At 39.8% G+C, this 18,054-nt stretch overlaps 2 protein-coding genes across 5 annotated transcripts in view; one reads left to right on the top strand and one right to left on the bottom strand.

The window, feature by feature from the left end:
• The first annotated feature begins 178 nt into the window (after nucleotides 1-178).
• Nucleotides 179-14,645, top strand: brd7 (bromodomain containing 7). Its single transcript, XM_047363461.1, has 17 exons — nucleotides 179-319; nucleotides 671-864; nucleotides 2,013-2,106; nucleotides 2,190-2,247; nucleotides 2,406-2,550; nucleotides 3,706-3,816; nucleotides 5,462-5,631; nucleotides 6,218-6,332; nucleotides 6,574-6,649; nucleotides 7,850-7,957; nucleotides 8,038-8,173; nucleotides 10,024-10,135; nucleotides 10,241-10,285; nucleotides 11,006-11,087; nucleotides 12,912-13,055; nucleotides 13,440-13,580; nucleotides 14,464-14,645. The coding sequence occupies exons 1-17, from the start codon at nucleotides 271-273 to the stop codon at nucleotides 14,535-14,537; spliced, it is 1,854 nt and encodes a 617-aa protein (XP_047219417.1). The 5' UTR covers nucleotides 179-270; the 3' UTR covers nucleotides 14,538-14,645.
• A 37-nt stretch (nucleotides 14,646-14,682) lies between these two features.
• The window catches only part of adcy7 (adenylate cyclase 7), a 102,362-nt gene continuing 98,990 nt past the window's right edge, over nucleotides 14,683-18,054 (bottom strand). For all 4 annotated transcript variants that reach the window (XM_047363457.1, XM_047363459.1, XM_047363458.1 and 1 more), the window contains 5 exons: nucleotides 17,639-17,785; nucleotides 17,368-17,475; nucleotides 17,124-17,238; nucleotides 16,011-16,135; nucleotides 14,683-15,854 (listed from right to left, as the gene is read on the bottom strand). In XM_047363457.1, coding sequence (XP_047219413.1) covers nucleotides 15,723-15,854; nucleotides 16,011-16,135; nucleotides 17,124-17,238; nucleotides 17,368-17,475; nucleotides 17,639-17,785 — 627 coding nt within the window. In that variant the 3' untranslated portion in view covers nucleotides 14,683-15,722. The remainder of the gene's footprint in view (nucleotides 15,855-16,010; nucleotides 16,136-17,123; nucleotides 17,239-17,367; nucleotides 17,476-17,638; nucleotides 17,786-18,054) is intronic.

Genomic DNA, 18,054 nt, shown 5'->3' with positions numbered 1-18,054 from the left:
TGAAAGAGGGAGAAATCGCCATCGTTGTTAAGAGTTCACTCACATCATGGATTTTAAGTTAATACGGGTTTAGGTGAGGAGTGAAGTCTATTAACGTTAAAATCAAGCTTGACGCGCCCTCTGCTGGCTGCTATAGTCATGGTTCACATAGTGGCGTTTGATCCCCGCCTTGCCAGCAGGTGGAGCTGCAGGCTGTTTTCCGTCACCCTAATGCTTCCGCTAACATGGCAATCTGAGAAGCGTTAGCAGCGGGTGGCTAATATACAAACAATGGGCAAGAAGCACAAAAAGCACAAGTCCGAAAAACATGGATATGAAGGTATTTTAATTCATATCTTTAGGTGTTTTATTCGCATAGTCTTTATATTGAGGTTTTTGTTATCGAATTAATTGTTTTTACGCTATGACAGCTCCATCATAGAGCTGGCTCGGGAACTATTTACCAGCTACGTTAAATAGAGACCGGATTTATGAGACTATTTCCTTCATGCGTCTGTGTTTATAAACAGTGGTAGAGATATGAAACTTTAATCGGAGCTGCAGCAACCCATACCTTGCTGGTATCTGTTCATATCATCCCTGAGCTGTCAGATGTGTTGTCAGGACAAAAAGCCATTGTTTGTTATTTGATACACATTGACTGATTGTTTTATTGATTTGACTCTCACAGAATACGGAGACAGACCGCTTAAGCTGGTGCTAAAGGTATCCGGGAACGAAGTCACGACAGGAAGTTCCAGTCTGGACACTTTTTATGAGGAGCAACCCGGGGACAGCGACAAACCCAAAGACAAGAAGAAGAAAAAGAAGAAGGATAAAGACAGGAGCTTCGGCTCTCCTGAGGAAGACAGAGGAAAGAAAAAGGTAGAAATACTAAGGGAAGAGTATAGAACAGTCATGGCCCAGTGTTGCATGTGAAAGCAAACTATTTTCCCTGGAAGAGTATTGATAAAAGACCTTTCGAACTATACCGGCGTCATGGTTCGTGGTTCCTACATAGTCTGAAAAAGTATGGAGTTTGATTTAAGTGTCCTCCATGCGCAGATAATTGTGGAAAAAAAAAAAAAAAAAATGAAAAGGAACAAGTATTTGTATTTCCATAACTAATCCTCTGCGCTATGGTCTAAAAGTAGGGAATTGTGACTTGAGAGTGTGCAGAAACCCTGGCGTGTGTAGATTAATAATTCAGACAACTAGACTGTTTCAAAAGGCTAAATTCTGAGGTAATTTATGTCCCTCAGTTCACATGAAAAAAGTTGGAACCGAAAATAAAAACAAATTCTTAATTTTAGCTTTCTTTTAGATGTTAACCGTGAAATATTCAACCAATGATGTTTGATGAATTGCCCAATATTTTACTGGTTAGAAGGATTGTCAGGTAATTGACCATTAACAATCTGTTTTTCAAACAGAATGCCATGAATATGATATTTTTCACAGTTTTAAACAGCAACAGAACATATTCTGCCTCTAAGACAAAAAAAAAAAAACAATTTGCTTTTATTCTTTTTCAAACTAGTCATCGTGTGCCCCATTTGATCCCAACAGGCATCCTGAGACCATTCAGTACTTTGACATTGCCCAAAAGCAATGTCTCAAGCAAAGAATAGGACCAAAACATAACCCAAGAGCTAATTATCCAGGGACAGTTTTGTGAATCAACAATACTTTTCCTTGTCCCGTGTCACGAGGCAAAAATGATAATTGCCTCTTGGGTCAAAACATAAACATTTTGGGCCCATGTAAAAGTGAGTAGACAAAAATATATATGATGGACTCCAGGTACCATTAGTCAGCATTTACTCTAGAAGCTGATATTAAGGTTGCCAAGGGAACTGTGAAAGGTTTAGAAAAAAGGTTGACTATTCTTAAACATGTGAAATTACCAAAGAAACACCTGAGAAACAAAACTTCTGTCAGTTTCAAGCCTTTTGTCTGTGACTATAGGTGATGATTAATGTTGCAAATGGACTTATTGCTCTGACTGTCAATATTGTCTCTGTTCATGTTAGATGACTAAAAAGAAGAAGGGACACGATGCAGATGGGGAAGAGGACAGAGAGCAGAGCAGAACTCCTATTCGTTCAGAGCTGGATAAACGGGAAGGTAGTTTAAAAAAAGGCTAAACTTTATTCCAACTTTTATTGTCATAATATATCTTTATATCCTTCTGTTGTTCTGGTTTCCAGAAAAAGAGCAAACGCCTCTGCAGGAAGCTTTGAACCAGCTCATCAGGCAGCTTCAAAGGTGCATTGCTGATTGCTTACTGACCCGGAATAGTTCTTTAATTAGTTAATGCACATGTAAAAGCAAACTCCCTCCCAGAGTATTATTCACCCTCTCTTTCCGTATCTCTCTGTTTTAGTGAATGTTTTGGTTGTGATTGAAGTCTGTTTCCACTACAGGAAAGACCCCAATGCGTTCTTCTCATTTCCTGTGACCGACCTCATTGCACCTGGCTACTCTTCAATTATCAAACGGCCAATGGACTTTAGTACAATGAAGGACAAAGTCAAGAAAGAGTGCTACCGCTCATTGGATGAACTCAAAGTAAGTATATTGGTAAACCAGAGATAAATCCGTTAGACAGACTTACTGCTTGGTCTTGAGTTTTCCACTGTCTTGCAGAAGAATACTTACCTCTTGAAATCTTTCGCAACATGTCTAATTACAAGCACAAACCTCATTTTATAATTTTTTTTTAGTTTGTTTTTATAGACAAGCACAGAGTGCAGCATAATTGTTAATTGGAGGAAAAATAATATGTGGTTTCAGATTTGTTTTATACAAATCTTAAAGTGTAATATGCATTTGGTTTTAGTCCCCTTGAGTCAGCACTTTGTAGAACCCTCTTTCACTGTATTTGCAGCTGCAAGTCTTTTTGGGGTATATCTCTACCACCTTTTCACTTCTGGAGTCTGTTTTTTTTTTTTGCCATTCTTCTTTGCAAAATAGCTCAATTTAAAATTAATGTAGAATATCTGTGAACATCATTTTTTAAGGCGTGTCACAGAATCTGTATTGAATTTAGTCCTGGACTTTGATTGGGCCGTTCTAACACGTGAATATGCTTTGATCCAAACCATCCCATTATAGCTCTGGCTGTATGTTTAATGTCATTGTCCTGAGTAAAGGGTGGCCTCTGCCCCAGTCTAAAGTCTTCTGCAGCCTCTCAACAGGTTTTCCTTCATGACTAAATCACATTTAGCTCCATCTGTCTTCCCTTAAACTCTGACCAGCTTCACTGTCTTGCTGAAAAAAGCACGCAACACAGCATGACACTGCCACCACCATGTTCCAAGGTGGGGATGGTGGGTTAATAGTTAGTTTTCTACCACATAATATTTTCCATGTAGACCAAAAAGTCTACATTTCCTCTTCATCTGACCAGAGCACCCTCTTTGCTGCATCATTTATATGGCCCGTAGCAAACCTTAAACATGTCTTGTGCTTTTTTTTTAATGGTGACTTTCTACTTGCCACTGATTCATAAAGACTGTACATATACCGACTTTATAAAATACACAGAGGTGGACTCAAAAATCCAAACATTGAAGTTTGTGGTTGCAACCATTACTAAATGTGTTTAAGGGTATATGAATGTGTTTGCAAGGCACTGAACCCATTGCTTAAATGTTTTGTTCAACAGATGCTGCTTTTGTATATCTTGTATAAACTTGATGCTGGATGTTTTTGTTGCTGTAGGTGGATTTCAGAGTCATGTGTGAAAATGCCATGATTTACAACAAACCTGAGACAATCTACCACAAGGCAGCTCGAAAACTGTTACACTCTGGAATGAAAATCCTTAACCAGGTATGAACCTGATGATCCAGAACAACATTTCCTCAGAGAAATTGATAATCGTCTATTTTTTTCTGTGTTTTCAATCAAAAGTTGTACGTCCAATATAAGCACTTTCTCTAATATCAGGTCATGTTAAAAACTCGTACATTCACTGGTACCAGAGTTTGATAAATAAGTCCTCAGATGAACACAACACAGGTTTGCAAGGCTCTATTTAGAGTAGAAAGACCTCTGTTTCAATTCTCTTTCAACTAATGAGGCCAAAGAGAGGATGCATGGTGAAAATGCAAAGTGTCATGTTTGTTGAAAACTAAACACAACATTTTAGCAAAAACACCTCAAACTGTCTGCTTGGCAAGATGGTTAAGGACCGATGAATTGAACAGTTAAAAGCCTGGCCAGTATAGGATTATGCAGCTGAAGAATTATCCAAAGTGAAGCAGCAAATCTTCACACAGAAAGATTAAAAAATCAACCATGTGATGGAGTCCAATTAAAGTGATGAAAGCACTGATGTGAAACAGTGAAAAAAGTGTTTTTGCATTAGTAAATTGTAGCATTGTTGTAATGAAAAGTTGCTTGAAGGGCCCGTTGAAATGATGTCAGATAATAAAGAAGTCAAATGGTGGACTCTGTCAGGATGTTAGGCGCACAGAAAAACAGCAGAAACTCAGAAACATGCCTGACTGCAGCAGTCCGATATCTACGGTTAGATTGCAACCCGGCAGTCACTCAGCTACAGTGCTTTGCAGAAGTTTTCACACCCCTTGAATGTTTTCACACTTCATCACATTTGAACCACAAATTTCACTGTTTTCCATCAGAGTTTTATGTTAAGGACCAAAACAAGGTACTGCATAATTATAAAGCAGAAGAAAACTTGGTTTTCAAATTATTTTACAGATCAAATCTGAAAAGCCGATGGGCATTAGGGATGGGCTAAATGAAGTAAAACTTGTATAACAATATCTTGTGGAATTTGTTGTGACATCAATAAACGTGCCTATAAAAAGTATCTACATGGCAGTTGTTTTTGGTAACAGGTCGTAGGGCGATGATTATATATCACCGCATACAGGCAGAGCCCTTCAAACAAATACTGCTCTTAAAAATTAAACGTATCCATTATTTTATATTTTATATTGGGAAAAAAAATCCTTTCACTTCATGATTATGTGCTACTCTGTGTTGGTCTGTCATTTAAATTTCTAATAAAAATAGATTGAAGCTTGTGGTGGCAACCTGGGAAAAAGTTTGAGGGGTTTCAATACTTAAATTCCACAAAGCTTTACTTTAAGTACTAGAAACCTTTGTTTATATGTGTAGACAATAAGGAAGACCACTTTATAATATGTACTCTGTCCTCTAAACGTGTGTTTGCTTTATTGACAAAGGGAGTTCAGTAGGTAAGACTTGATATTGCAATGATCCAACACACGGGGGCACTAGAGAACATATCTTATGATTTTTCACACTGGAGTGAAAGTTCAATGTCAGTCTTGAAGGGCCGGTACTCTGCATGTTTTAGACGCTGCCCTAATTCAACACGCAATAATCAATTAAATAGTTAATTACGTGGCCTTTTTTTTCTCTTCTTCAAATATTTGTGTTTGTTTTCCAGGTCACTAAATGTTTTTTGTTGTTGCTCCAATAGGAAAGGCTGGACAGTCTGAAGCAGAGCATAGATTTTATGTCTGCCCTTGACCCCTTTGCCAAACAGCCGGTGAATAAAGAGGAGCACAGAGTCACCAGCTCAAACCAGAACAAGGAGGGAGTTACGACTGCGGAGGGCAGTGAGCGTTCCCGGACGCCCAGCACACCAAGGTGCGTCTGCATGCTAACGTCACACATTCCACTGATACCTGGGATTCTCTAATCAACACGTTAAACCTTTAAAATACTCGCAGGGCCCGTGTGATGGCCTCATCAGTTTGGGGGGAAGGGGGAACTATTTCACAGATCACTGTAAAGCTGAGAAACAGCTTGTTTATGTGACCAGTTCTCACTGCATAGAGTTGCCTTCCGTGAGCTCGACTCTTACATGTGTTGGTTTTTTACTGCAGAGCTGGAAGCTGAGAATGTGAGGAATGCCTAACGGCAAGCTAGGGCGTGTTTCTCCCACTGCTATACATCTTTTCCATCAGTTTTGTTTTTAACCAAGTCAACCTGTTGAATGAAACTGTTACATGAAGTCACACCATGACCAAAACAACCTTTAAAAAGCCTGTTGCATCTTGATAACGTTTGTGGAAGTTAGGGAATTGTTTCTAATAGACGAAGTGTGGAATAAAAGCAGCTTAATCATGTAGACGTCCATCCTGTATTGTGTGCATGCTTCTATAAAAAATATATTTTAGCTCATGGTCAAAGTTTCTCATCCTTGTTTTTTCAATTGGAAATTTGTTTGAAGACAAGACAGAGACTCCAAGGACGAAGTGGCAAAGGCTGAGAAAGAAATGGAGGAAATCCGCAAGGTCATGGAAGAGTCCGGAGGAAAGCTGTCGAACAGAGTGGTCCAGTGTGATGTAAGAAGCAGGAATTTATGAAAGATTTGTTTATGTTAATTCTCTTCTTTTGAAAAGGCTCAGGTAATAAACTGGTAAGAAAATATGCAAATTTATCAGCCATTAGTTGGGCCCTAATCCATGTTCTTAACCTTGTGAAAACACACATTTCTGTAAAATTATTGTTGTTTTGAAATATTTATATGATTGATTACCTGTTTGTTTTTTTTTAACACATAGTGATCACTTATTTGTCTTATAGTTGGAGTTTGCGAGGCGGAAGTCCGACGGCTCCACCACTCTCGCCGTACTCAACCCAGCAGATCCATCGCCTGGGGGTACAAACAATAGGATTAAAAATGAAAGCTTTTGTTGTTACCATTAATTCTGTCACAGAAATTAAACAAGTCTAATGGGGTCTAGATAGTTCTGGCTACATTTATTGACAAACCAAGTCAATTTGTGAAACAAAAATCCTTAAAATAACTAACATGTTTTGCATTTAATCATTGGGTAGCAAATTTTATCAGTAGTTTCTTGCAAAAAGTATTAAAACCACAGCTATCCTTAGCATTCTCTTTAAAAGAATTTTTGAATCTTAACTTTGTTCAGAGTTTTTGGGACCTATATTCATCTAATCCATGACTCTGTTTCCCTGGGTTATAAATATGAGATCACAAAGAGGTCCTTTTACCTAAACCACTGACCACTGAGGGCCTGTGTTTATCTTGGCATCACTGACAGTGGAAGGAGGGTGGGGTAGGTACAAAAAAATAAAACAAATCTAAAGCTCACGTTTGAAAAACTGCAGTAAAGAATGTTGCACCTAGTCTCCATTGCAACCGCGACATGCCATGTACATGCCAGCCACTTGTTTGGGAGTGATTTCAAATGAAAAAGCTTTTGCTGTCCTACCATAACAAAGGTAAATCGGTGGGGTTGGCTAAACTACTGGGACATTAACTAGAACCATCTTCTATGGTCAGATAACACAAGATTGAGCTTTTATACAGCAAACACTTCAGGTAGGTGTGGAGTTAAACAAACGAGGAATATGTGGAAAAGCACAGTTAAGTACGGTGGAGAATCTGTAAGGCTGTGGGCCCATTTCTCTCAATGGCTCTTGTGTGGGGGTTCGTTGGAGGTTCTTTTACCAGAATAAGGATCCATGACCTATGTCCAAGTCAACAGAAGTCCACTTATACAAAATCAGTTTTCATTCATTGCTACCTCAGCCCCAAACCCGAATCATTTAGAAAACCTGGGAGCTGAATTGAAGAGAGGGGAGCATAGGAGAAGAAGCATAAATGGCAAATATTGTTTTTTTTTTTTCTCTTGGTGAGACGTGATGCTATTGCAACAAACCAAATATGTTTTAGGCATCTTTGCTTGTCTTCACCAGTGGAGACAATAAATGTGTTTTTTGGTGCAAAACAGTCTTGGGGAAGATGTCTAATATTTATATTGTTTGGCATTTAGAACTCATTAAATGCAGACATCCTGATAATAAAAGCAATGTTTCAATGTGATCTGCTCAGATGTTGGATACTGTCCGGTGAAACTGGTCATGATGTCCAATCGGCTACAGAATGGTGTGAACAGCCTGCAGAGCTTCAGGGAGGACAAAAGGAACAGAGTTACTCCAGGTAACTTAGCTGCACCTACTTCAATTCTTGGTCTTGTCAGCTGACCAAGAGATTTCTTATGAGTTATAAACTCTCCGCAGTGTCTTACCTAAGCTACGGCCCGTTCACATCCTACGCCCCAGCATACGACTCCAGCTTCGCCAACATCAGCAAGGACGACTCTGATCTCATCTACTCGTTCTACGGAGAGGAGTCCAGTCTACAGGGCTCAAACAGGTATGTTGACTACAGACGCACAGCGATGTACTGGCAACGTCATTATAGGCATTCCTCACTGATTACTGTCCAGATGTTCCCATCTTTTCACTGACTTTAATCAGACTAGAGGCTGCAGACACAGCCCCACCCTGACGTTCATCCCCAGGTCACACAGCTTCAGTTTATTACATTGCATATTTCTCTGCTCAGTGACACACAAACTGTCTAATAATCAAGAATACATGAATCACCTTCTAACCCCATATTGACAATGTGAAACTGGGCTTTTTCTTTCAAAATAAATGTAGTTTTTCTTTTGAGGTGAAAATGCACCATGTCACAGCAACGTTTTTATCTATTCAGATTATGGAGGCCTGTTGTATATGAACGCCTCAGCTCAAAATCTTAAGGTTGACATTGTTTATTTCGCTTCACTGAGGTTTTGCCTTGTTTGTCCACCAGGAGGTGGGGACATTGGTGTACTCTTATTTATGAGGCCATGCTTGAGTCGCTACCTTCCTACATCTGTGATTTACCAGGAGAAGCATTAATTTTTACTCTTTGTGTTCAAATGATCATTTGTTGCTCTCTGCTACATTCCCCCACACAGAACTGGGAAAAAGGGCTTTGGTTTACTCTGCTCTGTCTGCGTGGAACATGTTGCAAAAAAGCAGGAAATTAACTGAACTTATTTTATTGAGACTGAGAGCACTAGAGATGACCTCCTTAAATTGTGGCTGTTTTTCTTCATTTTTATGGTATTTTTTGTAATCTAATTGTATATTGTGCAACTTCTACTGCCTCTTGGCCAGGATTCCCTTGAAAAAGAAGTTCTTAATCTTAATTGGACTTTCCTGGTTAAATAAAAAAAAATGGGACCTTCTGTTGTTGGTGTACTAGGAAAAAGAGATTTGCAAAATTACAAAGTTCTCCTTTGAGTCTGCTCAGGAGAGAACTACTCTGTGCCAAAGGTAAGATGGTAAAGCATCATTTTGTTATTCGGCCTTTTCTTCATGTATTCATCTAATTTCCTAAATAAACGCTTTATGTCTAGACCTTCAAGCTCTGCAGCACAACCAGCTACAATCAGCAGCTGCAACAATGTTCCATTCAAGTCACTTCTGCTAAGGTGAAAATGCAGGTGTTTCTGTCTTTTTAAGCGAAGACTATCATCACCATGGACAGACCAAGGGCCCCGGGGCCTAGCTTTTTCCACATTGGCAATATTCCAGCTGCAGTAATGTGATACTTACGTAAGGCTTGTTAGCTCGCTTTCAACTCGCGCGTTGAGTCCCAACAAAACACGTTCACACATGTTTTGTTTTTTTCCGTGTCTGATGTCAAGGAATCAGAGCAAATACTGACTGCTTGGTGACCCAGAAACCCCACCTCATATTAACTCGGCAGGTCAGCTGATCAGTTAAATTGGGGGGGGGGGGGGGGGGGGATATTAGGCTTACTCTTTTTACATTAAATGACAGCCACAAACTTTATTTGTTTTTGTGATATAAAGCTGTGAATAAGCAGCACAAAACAGCACAAGTTTGCCACAGATTTTCAGTTAGATTTATTTCTGGACTTCGACTGGGCACATGAACATACTTTGATGTGAACCAGTGGTACCCCACTCTCGTCCTCAACAGCTAGCGTCCAAGTTAGTGCCACGTCTAAATGCAGCCCTTCTCCAACACACGTCTGTGTGAATCTGTCACTTTCTGGAAGACTTTGCTCTTTGAAATCCTGCGTAGAGGATTTAGTTTTCTAGGAAGTTTAGGTAGTGTTGAAACCAACCTCTCTCTAACCTTAATCGAGCAAATGACTTGTGATGTTTAAAAACTGTTTAGAAGATGCTTGTGTCCGTTTGGCAGCTTGTCGGAGTTCTTGGACAAATCTGACGAGTATGTGTACAAAATGGGGGACAGTCTTCTGGATGCAATGACCAATGGAGAGCATTCAAGATGCCTAAAGGAGACCGAGCCTGTAAGCACCAATTATCCCATCGTATTACCAATTATCACATAGCACAGCACTAAGAATGATGATCCATTGATGTTGCTTTTTTGTATATTTGTACCCGTCCAACAGGCAGAGGAGCCAGGAAACGCTCAAGAGGACAAGAGTGACATGGAGGTGAGAGTTTGCCCCTAATCTGGAGCTGCCTCTGTGCATTGTGTTTTTAACACTGGAGTAGAAATGAAAATAGGCATTAAGTGTAGAATGACAAGAATCTGCGTGTGGCATGTAACACAAAACCGGAGCCACTCAGCCTCATCTGCTCCCGCTGGACTGCAGCTCAGCAGAAAGCTCTTCATGTGTGCCTGCATTACACCCCATACGAAGAGCCTTCATTTAATTTGTGTTATAGATGGCCTCCGCTGATGGTTTCTGCACCAACCAGCTGTGTCAACACAGCAGGGGCCTGCCATTAACTGCCATCCATCTACACGTGGAAAGAACATTTCCCTTCTAGAGCTTTTATCTCACAATCTGCAGTTAGAGAACTCGGCAGGGGTAGTGTTTTCCTTCAGCATATTAATCCTTGCCGGCTGCAATTGCTCCTAAGAGCAGCAGAGGAAACCAAAGCTCTGGCCCTGCCGTCAGACACAGAGCGACTCTGTACTGTCTGTTTGCTGTTCTTGGCTGCTCTCCAGTTTACACTCATCCTCTGCTCTGTCGTTGGAGCTTTTGATTATGTTTGATTTTTATTTGATCAGAGAAGCAGCATCCCTCCCCCCCCCCCCCATAAAAACGCTTTAAAAGGCCTTGATGTTCCCTTGGCACATCACCTGTTCAGGGTGGAATGCATTTTCTAATCTGACCAAGCATCTTGTTTCCCCTCTCTGTCTCTAGGTAGCTGAGGCCAACTCATCCAACAAGCTGGACTTCCTGTGCTCTGCTGCAAGCTTGGATGTGGCTGAGGAACTCTCTGGGGGTAACGTCATCAGCTTTAAGAGTAACAACTTGCTACATTAGCAAACAAAGCTCCTGATGCAGTCATTAACTATTAGGCCTGTAATTAATGTCATATAAAATACACACCCAGTCATGTGTATAGAGCTCTTTGTATTCAGTATTCAGAACCCTTAAACTTTTTTTTTTTTTTTTGGCATTTTAAGCCATTACACTGACAAACTTTAATGTTGTTTATTAGGATTTTATGTGGTAGATCCACGTGTAGTATCACATGAATATGATCACACCATTAAAAATCTAAAAAGGGTGCTGTGTGCTCACACTCAAACCCACAGGTGTTTAGATTCAGGTGTTAACAGATACACAGATGTTCTATATTGAGCCACAGTTACCACTAAATACATCTTGCATTCATTAGTACTGTGCTCTTTTTGGTAACAATGGTGTTATTATATATGTTCCTGCAGGTGTAGAAGCAATCTTCTTGGATGTTATCTTGTATTCTCTTCATCCTTCTTTCTCTCTATTATTTTCTCCTTCTCTCCCTTTTTCCTTTATGCCCCACCTCTCTCTCTTTCTTGCTTCTTATTTTTTCCTTTTTGTTTCCGTCTCCGTGTCCGTAACAATTTAAATAATCCCAAAGCAGTTTCTAATAAAGTTTCTTTTATAAATATCAAGCAAAGCATTAAAGCATTAGCTGTAATGCTCCACTTGTGAAAGTAAATCTTTTGGGCTTCTTCTACTCGGGACACGTTAAAAAAAAAAAAAAAAAGGAATGGCATGCAAAGTCCTGTTTTCACTTTTCCGCAAACAATCTAAGGAGATCTGAACAAGGGTGATGTGGTCAAACATAAATTTATTTATTTTTTATTTTTGTGCCCTGGATGTAAAGTTCTATCTGTGTGGGAAAATTAATACTGCACATCACCATGAACACACAATGGGGAAACGTGGTGGCAGCATCATGCTGTGAGAATGCTTTTCTTAAGCAGGGAAAGGGAAGTTAATGGCAAGATGGATGGAGCTACATACAGGGCGATCCTGGTAGAAATCCCAACTAGCCGGACAGCTAGTCTAAACATACAGCCAGAGCTACAATGGGATATTTTAGATCAAAGCAGGTTGATGTGTTGGAATGACCCATCAGGAATGGTAAGGCTTAAAAAAGTGATTGCTGTTCAAAGTAGCTCTCCATCCAAATTGACTGAGCTTGAGCCATTTTTCAAGGAAGAACTGGCAAAAATGTGCATGGATATGCAAAGTTGATAGAAACCCCAAAGATTTCCAGCTATTTGGCAGCAAATGATGGTTCTACAAAGTATCTTTGAAACTTTCTGTTGATCATAATTCCTAAAGAATTTTAAAACCCATCTATGCTTTATTATCCACTTCATAAATATGTGCTACTTACTGTATGCCTATCACATAAAATCCCAATAAGAGACATTGAGAATTGTGCTTTTGACATGAGAAAATGTTCAAGGAGTAAGAATACTTTTAGCCGACATTGTAGATGCTTAAGATTTTTCTTATCTGAATTTGGCATGAAAATAAAAATCCCATTCAAAAGTAGAGCTTGAAATTAACACAATGATACAATTACTGTAAATGAATTAAAAAAATGGATGAATGTGCCAGCAATGAGCTTTTCTTCATCCTGTTATACATTTACTTAGATCTTAGACCATTCGTTTTTGGCTGGGATCTTGTCAGGATTCAGAATGAAAGGATTCATTGTGTTGTGTAAATGTGACCCGTGTCTGTGGGGGTTACCCAAACGTAACAGGAGGAGCTGAGAGGAAGGGCTGACAGTGTCCGTGTTGAACCTCCCCGTCTGTTACAGATGCCCTGCACTTCCAGCAGAAGTTGGATGAGACTACAAAGTTGCTGCGCAACTTGCAGGAAGCACAGACGGAGCGCCTAAGTGCCAAGCAGCCGCCTAACATGATCTGCCTGCTGGCCCCGACTGCCAAGGAGCTCGAGCTGGGTAAGAGATTCTCGCTGCATGGGCCCCTTTGTTCCTCCACTCTGGTCTCACCCCCAGCTGTAGACCTCCAACAACCCTTCATTTACCTCTTCAGCATTCATTTAACACAGGTGTGGTTAGACAGTGATCTGATTCAAGTCACTGGGGCCGCAGTTCCCAGAGACATTTTCCTTTGATGTAATGTATTCTGTCTGAGCTGATGATGAGGCCTTTTCAGTGAAAAGATCCAAATATTCATTCCTCAGTTTATAACTAAATCTTACTAAAAATGCCTTGGCTGTAAGTTTAAATTACTGCAAAAATAAGCAGTATTGGTTCCCTTTATTTCTCTGCTATATAATCAGTTCCTAATCTCCCACTGTCTGACTTATCCTTTCTGCACAGCTGAGAAGGTTACTGGAAACCTGACCGAGCTGACTGGTCAAGTTGCCCCATGTGATGTCAGCAGCATCTACGGCATCAGGAAGGCCATGGGCATCACCGTGCCCCCAGAGCTACCTGAACCCCTCATAGACCTCACAACAGGTAAATGACCTTTCTCACCCTTATGATTTATACAGTGATCCTACAGTATGGAACTGTATGGAATTTGCTTCAGTGTTTTCCAGGCCTGGATGAATAAATGGATTTTGGAAAAGTATTTTTATTTTCATACATTATTTCCATTCCCCAATCTCTAAAAGTTGTGTTCATCCTTCATTCTCTTCTCTTTCCTGTGTTCTTCCTTCTATCCTTCCATCTCTTTTCTTGTCATTCTTTTCCTTCCTTACTGCCCCCTTTTATTTCTTGTTTTTCTGTGTATCATCTCTGTAGCTATTTTCTTTTCTTCCTTCTGCCATCCATGCTGTTTTTTCTTCCGTGTCTTTCCTTGTCCTTCCAGTCCCCCCTTGTCTTTCCTTTCTATTTTCTTCCTTTCTCTTGTCCTTTCCTTTCATCCTTGGCTGTTTTCTTGTCATTTCTCTCCTTCATAACTTGTCATTTTTATTCTTTCAACTTTTTTTTTTTTTTCTTTCATGTCCTGCCCTCCATTATGAATTGTTTGTCTTTTTCACCCTTTTTCCATCTGATGTCTGGACTTTTTTTGTATCTTCCCTTCTATCCTTGTCAGGGCTTTTGTTCCTCTTTGTGTCCTTCCTTATATCCTTAATTCATTCCTTGTGTCCTTTACTTCTGACTCCAGTCTCAGGGTTTTTCCAAGTTCCATATTTAAAGCCTGCCAACTGTAGAAATATCCACCATTAAATTCATTCATGAGCTTCTGTATTTTGAATTATAAAAAATGCGTAAAGAAATGAGAACTTTAGAAAATTCTGAAGATTTTTACATAAAAATGTGTAGGCACCTCATTTATGGTGCATGCAATGTTGTGGCCAAAATAAAATCCCGTGTTTTTTCTTTCTGCCTTCAGTTCATGAGACGAGTGAACCGATGGAGACCTTGTCAACCTATCCGGATCTGGTTCCACTTGTTGCATTGAAATGACATTCCAGCGAGCTTCATTCAGTTTATCAACTTCAGTTTTTATACAAGAGGCGCTTTTTGTCTGAGTCTTGTGTGTATTTCAATCAATAAATCCTTTTTTTACATAAACCACCTGTTTAATCTTATTTCACTATAAATGTCAAACTGCAGACTTAAGAAAACATTTATTACATTCTGTAACGGTACAAAAAGTCAATGTCACATTTGTTCACAGAAAGGCCAATACAACATTATGCAACAGCAATTACAGACGAGGTGTTGGTGTCAGACGACAAGGCCACGAGACTGATTCAGAGGCACCGACAGTGTTATGGTGGCCAGAAAAAGAAAACAAATCACAGCAGGAAGATTGTTAGATCACACAGCTGAGGACATGCATAACATTTCCCAACTGTCGCAGCACATATGGAGACCAAAAGGCAGCAGAATAGGTTAATTTTTCTTTATCAGAGAAAACAAAATATGATGGAATATAATCAGCACAGCTCTTCTCAAATATGTAAACTGCTAGAGTGGTCAAACTGCACAGCTGGAACCAAGGAATGTGAACTTAAAGAATATTACCTGAACTTAAAGGTGTGAAGATTTAAGTTTTAACCAGGCAGGAGGGCTGCCTTTGTTACCTGAATATGCCCATTAGAAGTGATCAAATGTAGGTTTCCATATGGTACTGCTCAGTCTGAATACCTAACACTTGTTACGTTCATTATGCAGAAGCATTCATCACTTTTTAAAAGGGTGGATTTTAGAAAGAGTTTTGTTTCCCTAAAAGACTGATTTATGAAAGTAAGCCTAATTCGATAAACTCGAATTACTCCAATAAAGCATAATAAAAAAAAAAAATCAACATCAAACAGGTCTGCAAGAATAAATTGGCATTAAACATCATTTCATTTTCATCACATTAGGTTAGAAAGAAAAAAGTACATGACATCAATGTTTTTATTGTGAATAGAAAAAGATGGTGACTCTTCACAGCGACCATCTCTGTCATCCTCTAACTAAATGGTTCCAGGTCTATCCCCCACATAGTGAAGCGGCCATTTTTGTTTTTCCTTTCAACAGCATCACAGGAACAATCATTACAGCCAGGCTGACATTTGCGATGTGCGAGAGTTTGTAAACTCTAACTTGTGTACATGAGTCTGTGTCCAGTTCTGTTGGCTGCGACGACCCGACCTAAGCTCAGCCCCATGCCTTGCTGTCAGTGCACACGAAGAAGGTCTTCAGCTCCCCTTTCCCTTTGACGCTGATGAGTCCTCTGCACTCACAAGAGTAACCCAGCCTCTTCAGCACTTCAGAGGTTTCCTCTGTTACCTAATAGAAGAGCAAAGAGTCACAGCTGGAGCTAAGAGAGGAGCATTTATATAGATTGTGGTAAATGTTGGATTCCTCATTTTTATCTATTCAAATCAAATGTAGGTTCAAAGTTTATGAGGAGCACAAAAAGCATATTAAATTCTTTCAAAGTACCTGGATCTTTCCCATTTCTCCAGTGCTCTCCATTCTGCTGGCAACATTCACTGTGTTGCCCCAGATGTCATACTGGGGTTTCCTCGCACCGATCACTCCTGCTATCACTGGGCCATGATTAATTCCTTTTGGGGGGGTAACAAAGCTTAGTTTTAGTTCTGTATCTTTTGATCTGTATCTTATTACATTAGAAATTAAAAAAGAAAGTCACAAGGGAAGAATGCAAAAGACAAAAATCTTCCTTCAAGAGTCTTGGTGTGCAGCAAGTTTGCTTTTTATGATAATATTAAACTGCAAAGATTTCCTGACCTTTTTTGCTGCTTTCCCATAAAGACCAGTTATGTGGAGAGCAGAGCAAATAGTTGTCTGTGAGCTGTGTGTTTCTCCAGCTCCTCCAGAGCAACCACAGGCATCTTGACCACCTCCCAGATTTAGGTTTGCACTTCTGCTACAGTCTTTCTATTTTCAGATGGTGGATTGAACAGTGCACAGCGAAATATTCAAATCTTGGAATCTCATATTTAAATCAAACCCTGCTTTAAACTTCTCTGCTGTCTCTCTTTGGTCTTCGTGGTGCTTTCGGACACTAATGTTCTAATGTTCTCTAGCACACTCTCTGTGACAATCAGTGGAGCTGCACTTTATTTAGGGGTCCCGGGGTAAAGGTAACTGAATACAATGCACACCACTTCCAATTCCTTTCACTTCATAATTATGCATTACTTTGTGTTGGTCTGTCACATAAAATCCCAATAAAGAATATTGTGATTTGTGGCTGTAACAAACAAAAATTGTGAAAAACACTTAAGTACAAACTTTAAATTTTGTTCTTAATCTTCACGTCATAAAGCTATTAACACTAAAACGTTGACATGATTCTGTAAAGGCGTGGTCATTGGGATGGGGGTGTTGAACTGAATAATAACCTGAATATCAGTCAGTGCTACAGCTCAGACTGTAAAAGCAGTACATTAATGCCAATCATGTGCAGGGTAACTAAAGAGACCTGTCAGGTTATGGAGCCAGCCCTAACAGAGAAGGAAAACAGCGCATGCCACTATACAGTCAATGAAAGGTTTATGTTAAGGCTGCCAAGCAGCTGTGCACACTCACCCACTCGAAGCCTGAAGCTGTTGAAGGAATGTCTGTTGATACCATCCAACTTGCCCATCATAGCGATGGCAAACTCCACCATGATTCCTATCTGGGCCTGCTGCCTCTCTCTGTCCTGAAAACACACAGAATCATTACACAGTCAGCCCAATACCCACAAAATTTCAAGAATGATTAGGCCCTGCTTTGAAACAACTTGACTGACCCCTGCTTGACCGTGCTTTAAAGCGCTATTCAAGCCCACCTGATTGTTTTCCTGCACAGCCGTCCCACTAAGCCCTGCGGCTGCCATGTAGGTGCTGCCAATTGTCTTGATCTTCTCCATACCACTGAACTTTGGTTTGGAGAGCAGCTGGAGGATTACAGGAAAACAAGTGAGCAATGGATGCAGGGGGAAATGTTTTTCTTTTCTGCAGCCATCAAACATACAAAAGCCCAGACCATTAATAGCATTTGAAAGAAGGTACTCTGAAAAAGAATAGAAATGAATCTCGTTTTGTTTTTATTCCCCTGACCTCATCAAAATCGGCGATGATCTCATTAAGCAGCCTTAGGCATTCCAAGCCCTCCTTGTTAATATCACACTCGGTGTAAAACTCTTTGAAATCCGGCACAGAGGCAAACATCACGCAGACACAGTTATATGACTTGTAGTATAGGTCCTGTTAATAGAGGAAAAACACATATGTCAATGGCTATCTTTTATTTAATCTTATTACCAAAATCTTCAATCTACTCATTTTGCTGAAACTATTAGAATAATTCATTATTTTGAGCTATATTCCTACAATATACAGATGTGTGTAGTATGAAGCTTATATTAACAAGATTCATTACAGACTGGGAGGTATTTAATATCTGTTAAATATGTTGTTAAATTCAAAAATGACCCTTTTTTATGAGATTCTGAATATTACGTATGATCAAAAAA

This window comes from Girardinichthys multiradiatus, chromosome 4 (assembly GCF_021462225.1).
Source record: "Girardinichthys multiradiatus isolate DD_20200921_A chromosome 4, DD_fGirMul_XY1, whole genome shotgun sequence".
Classification (NCBI taxonomy): Eukaryota; Metazoa; Chordata; class Actinopteri; order Cyprinodontiformes; family Goodeidae; genus Girardinichthys; species Girardinichthys multiradiatus.
This window is presented reverse-complemented; position numbering and strand designations above follow the sequence as displayed.

Coding starts and splice junctions, on each gene's coding strand:
- brd7 (XM_047363461.1), top strand. CDS start 271: ATGGGCAAGAAGCACAAAAAGCACAAGTCCGAAAAACATGGATATGAA. Junction 2,551..3,705: donor GCTCATTGGATGAACTCAAA/GTAAGTATATTG, acceptor TTGTTGCTGTAG/GTGGATTTCAGAGTCATGTG. Junction 13,581..14,463: donor CCTCATAGACCTCACAACAG/GTAAATGACCTT, acceptor TTCTGCCTTCAG/TTCATGAGACGAGTGAACCG.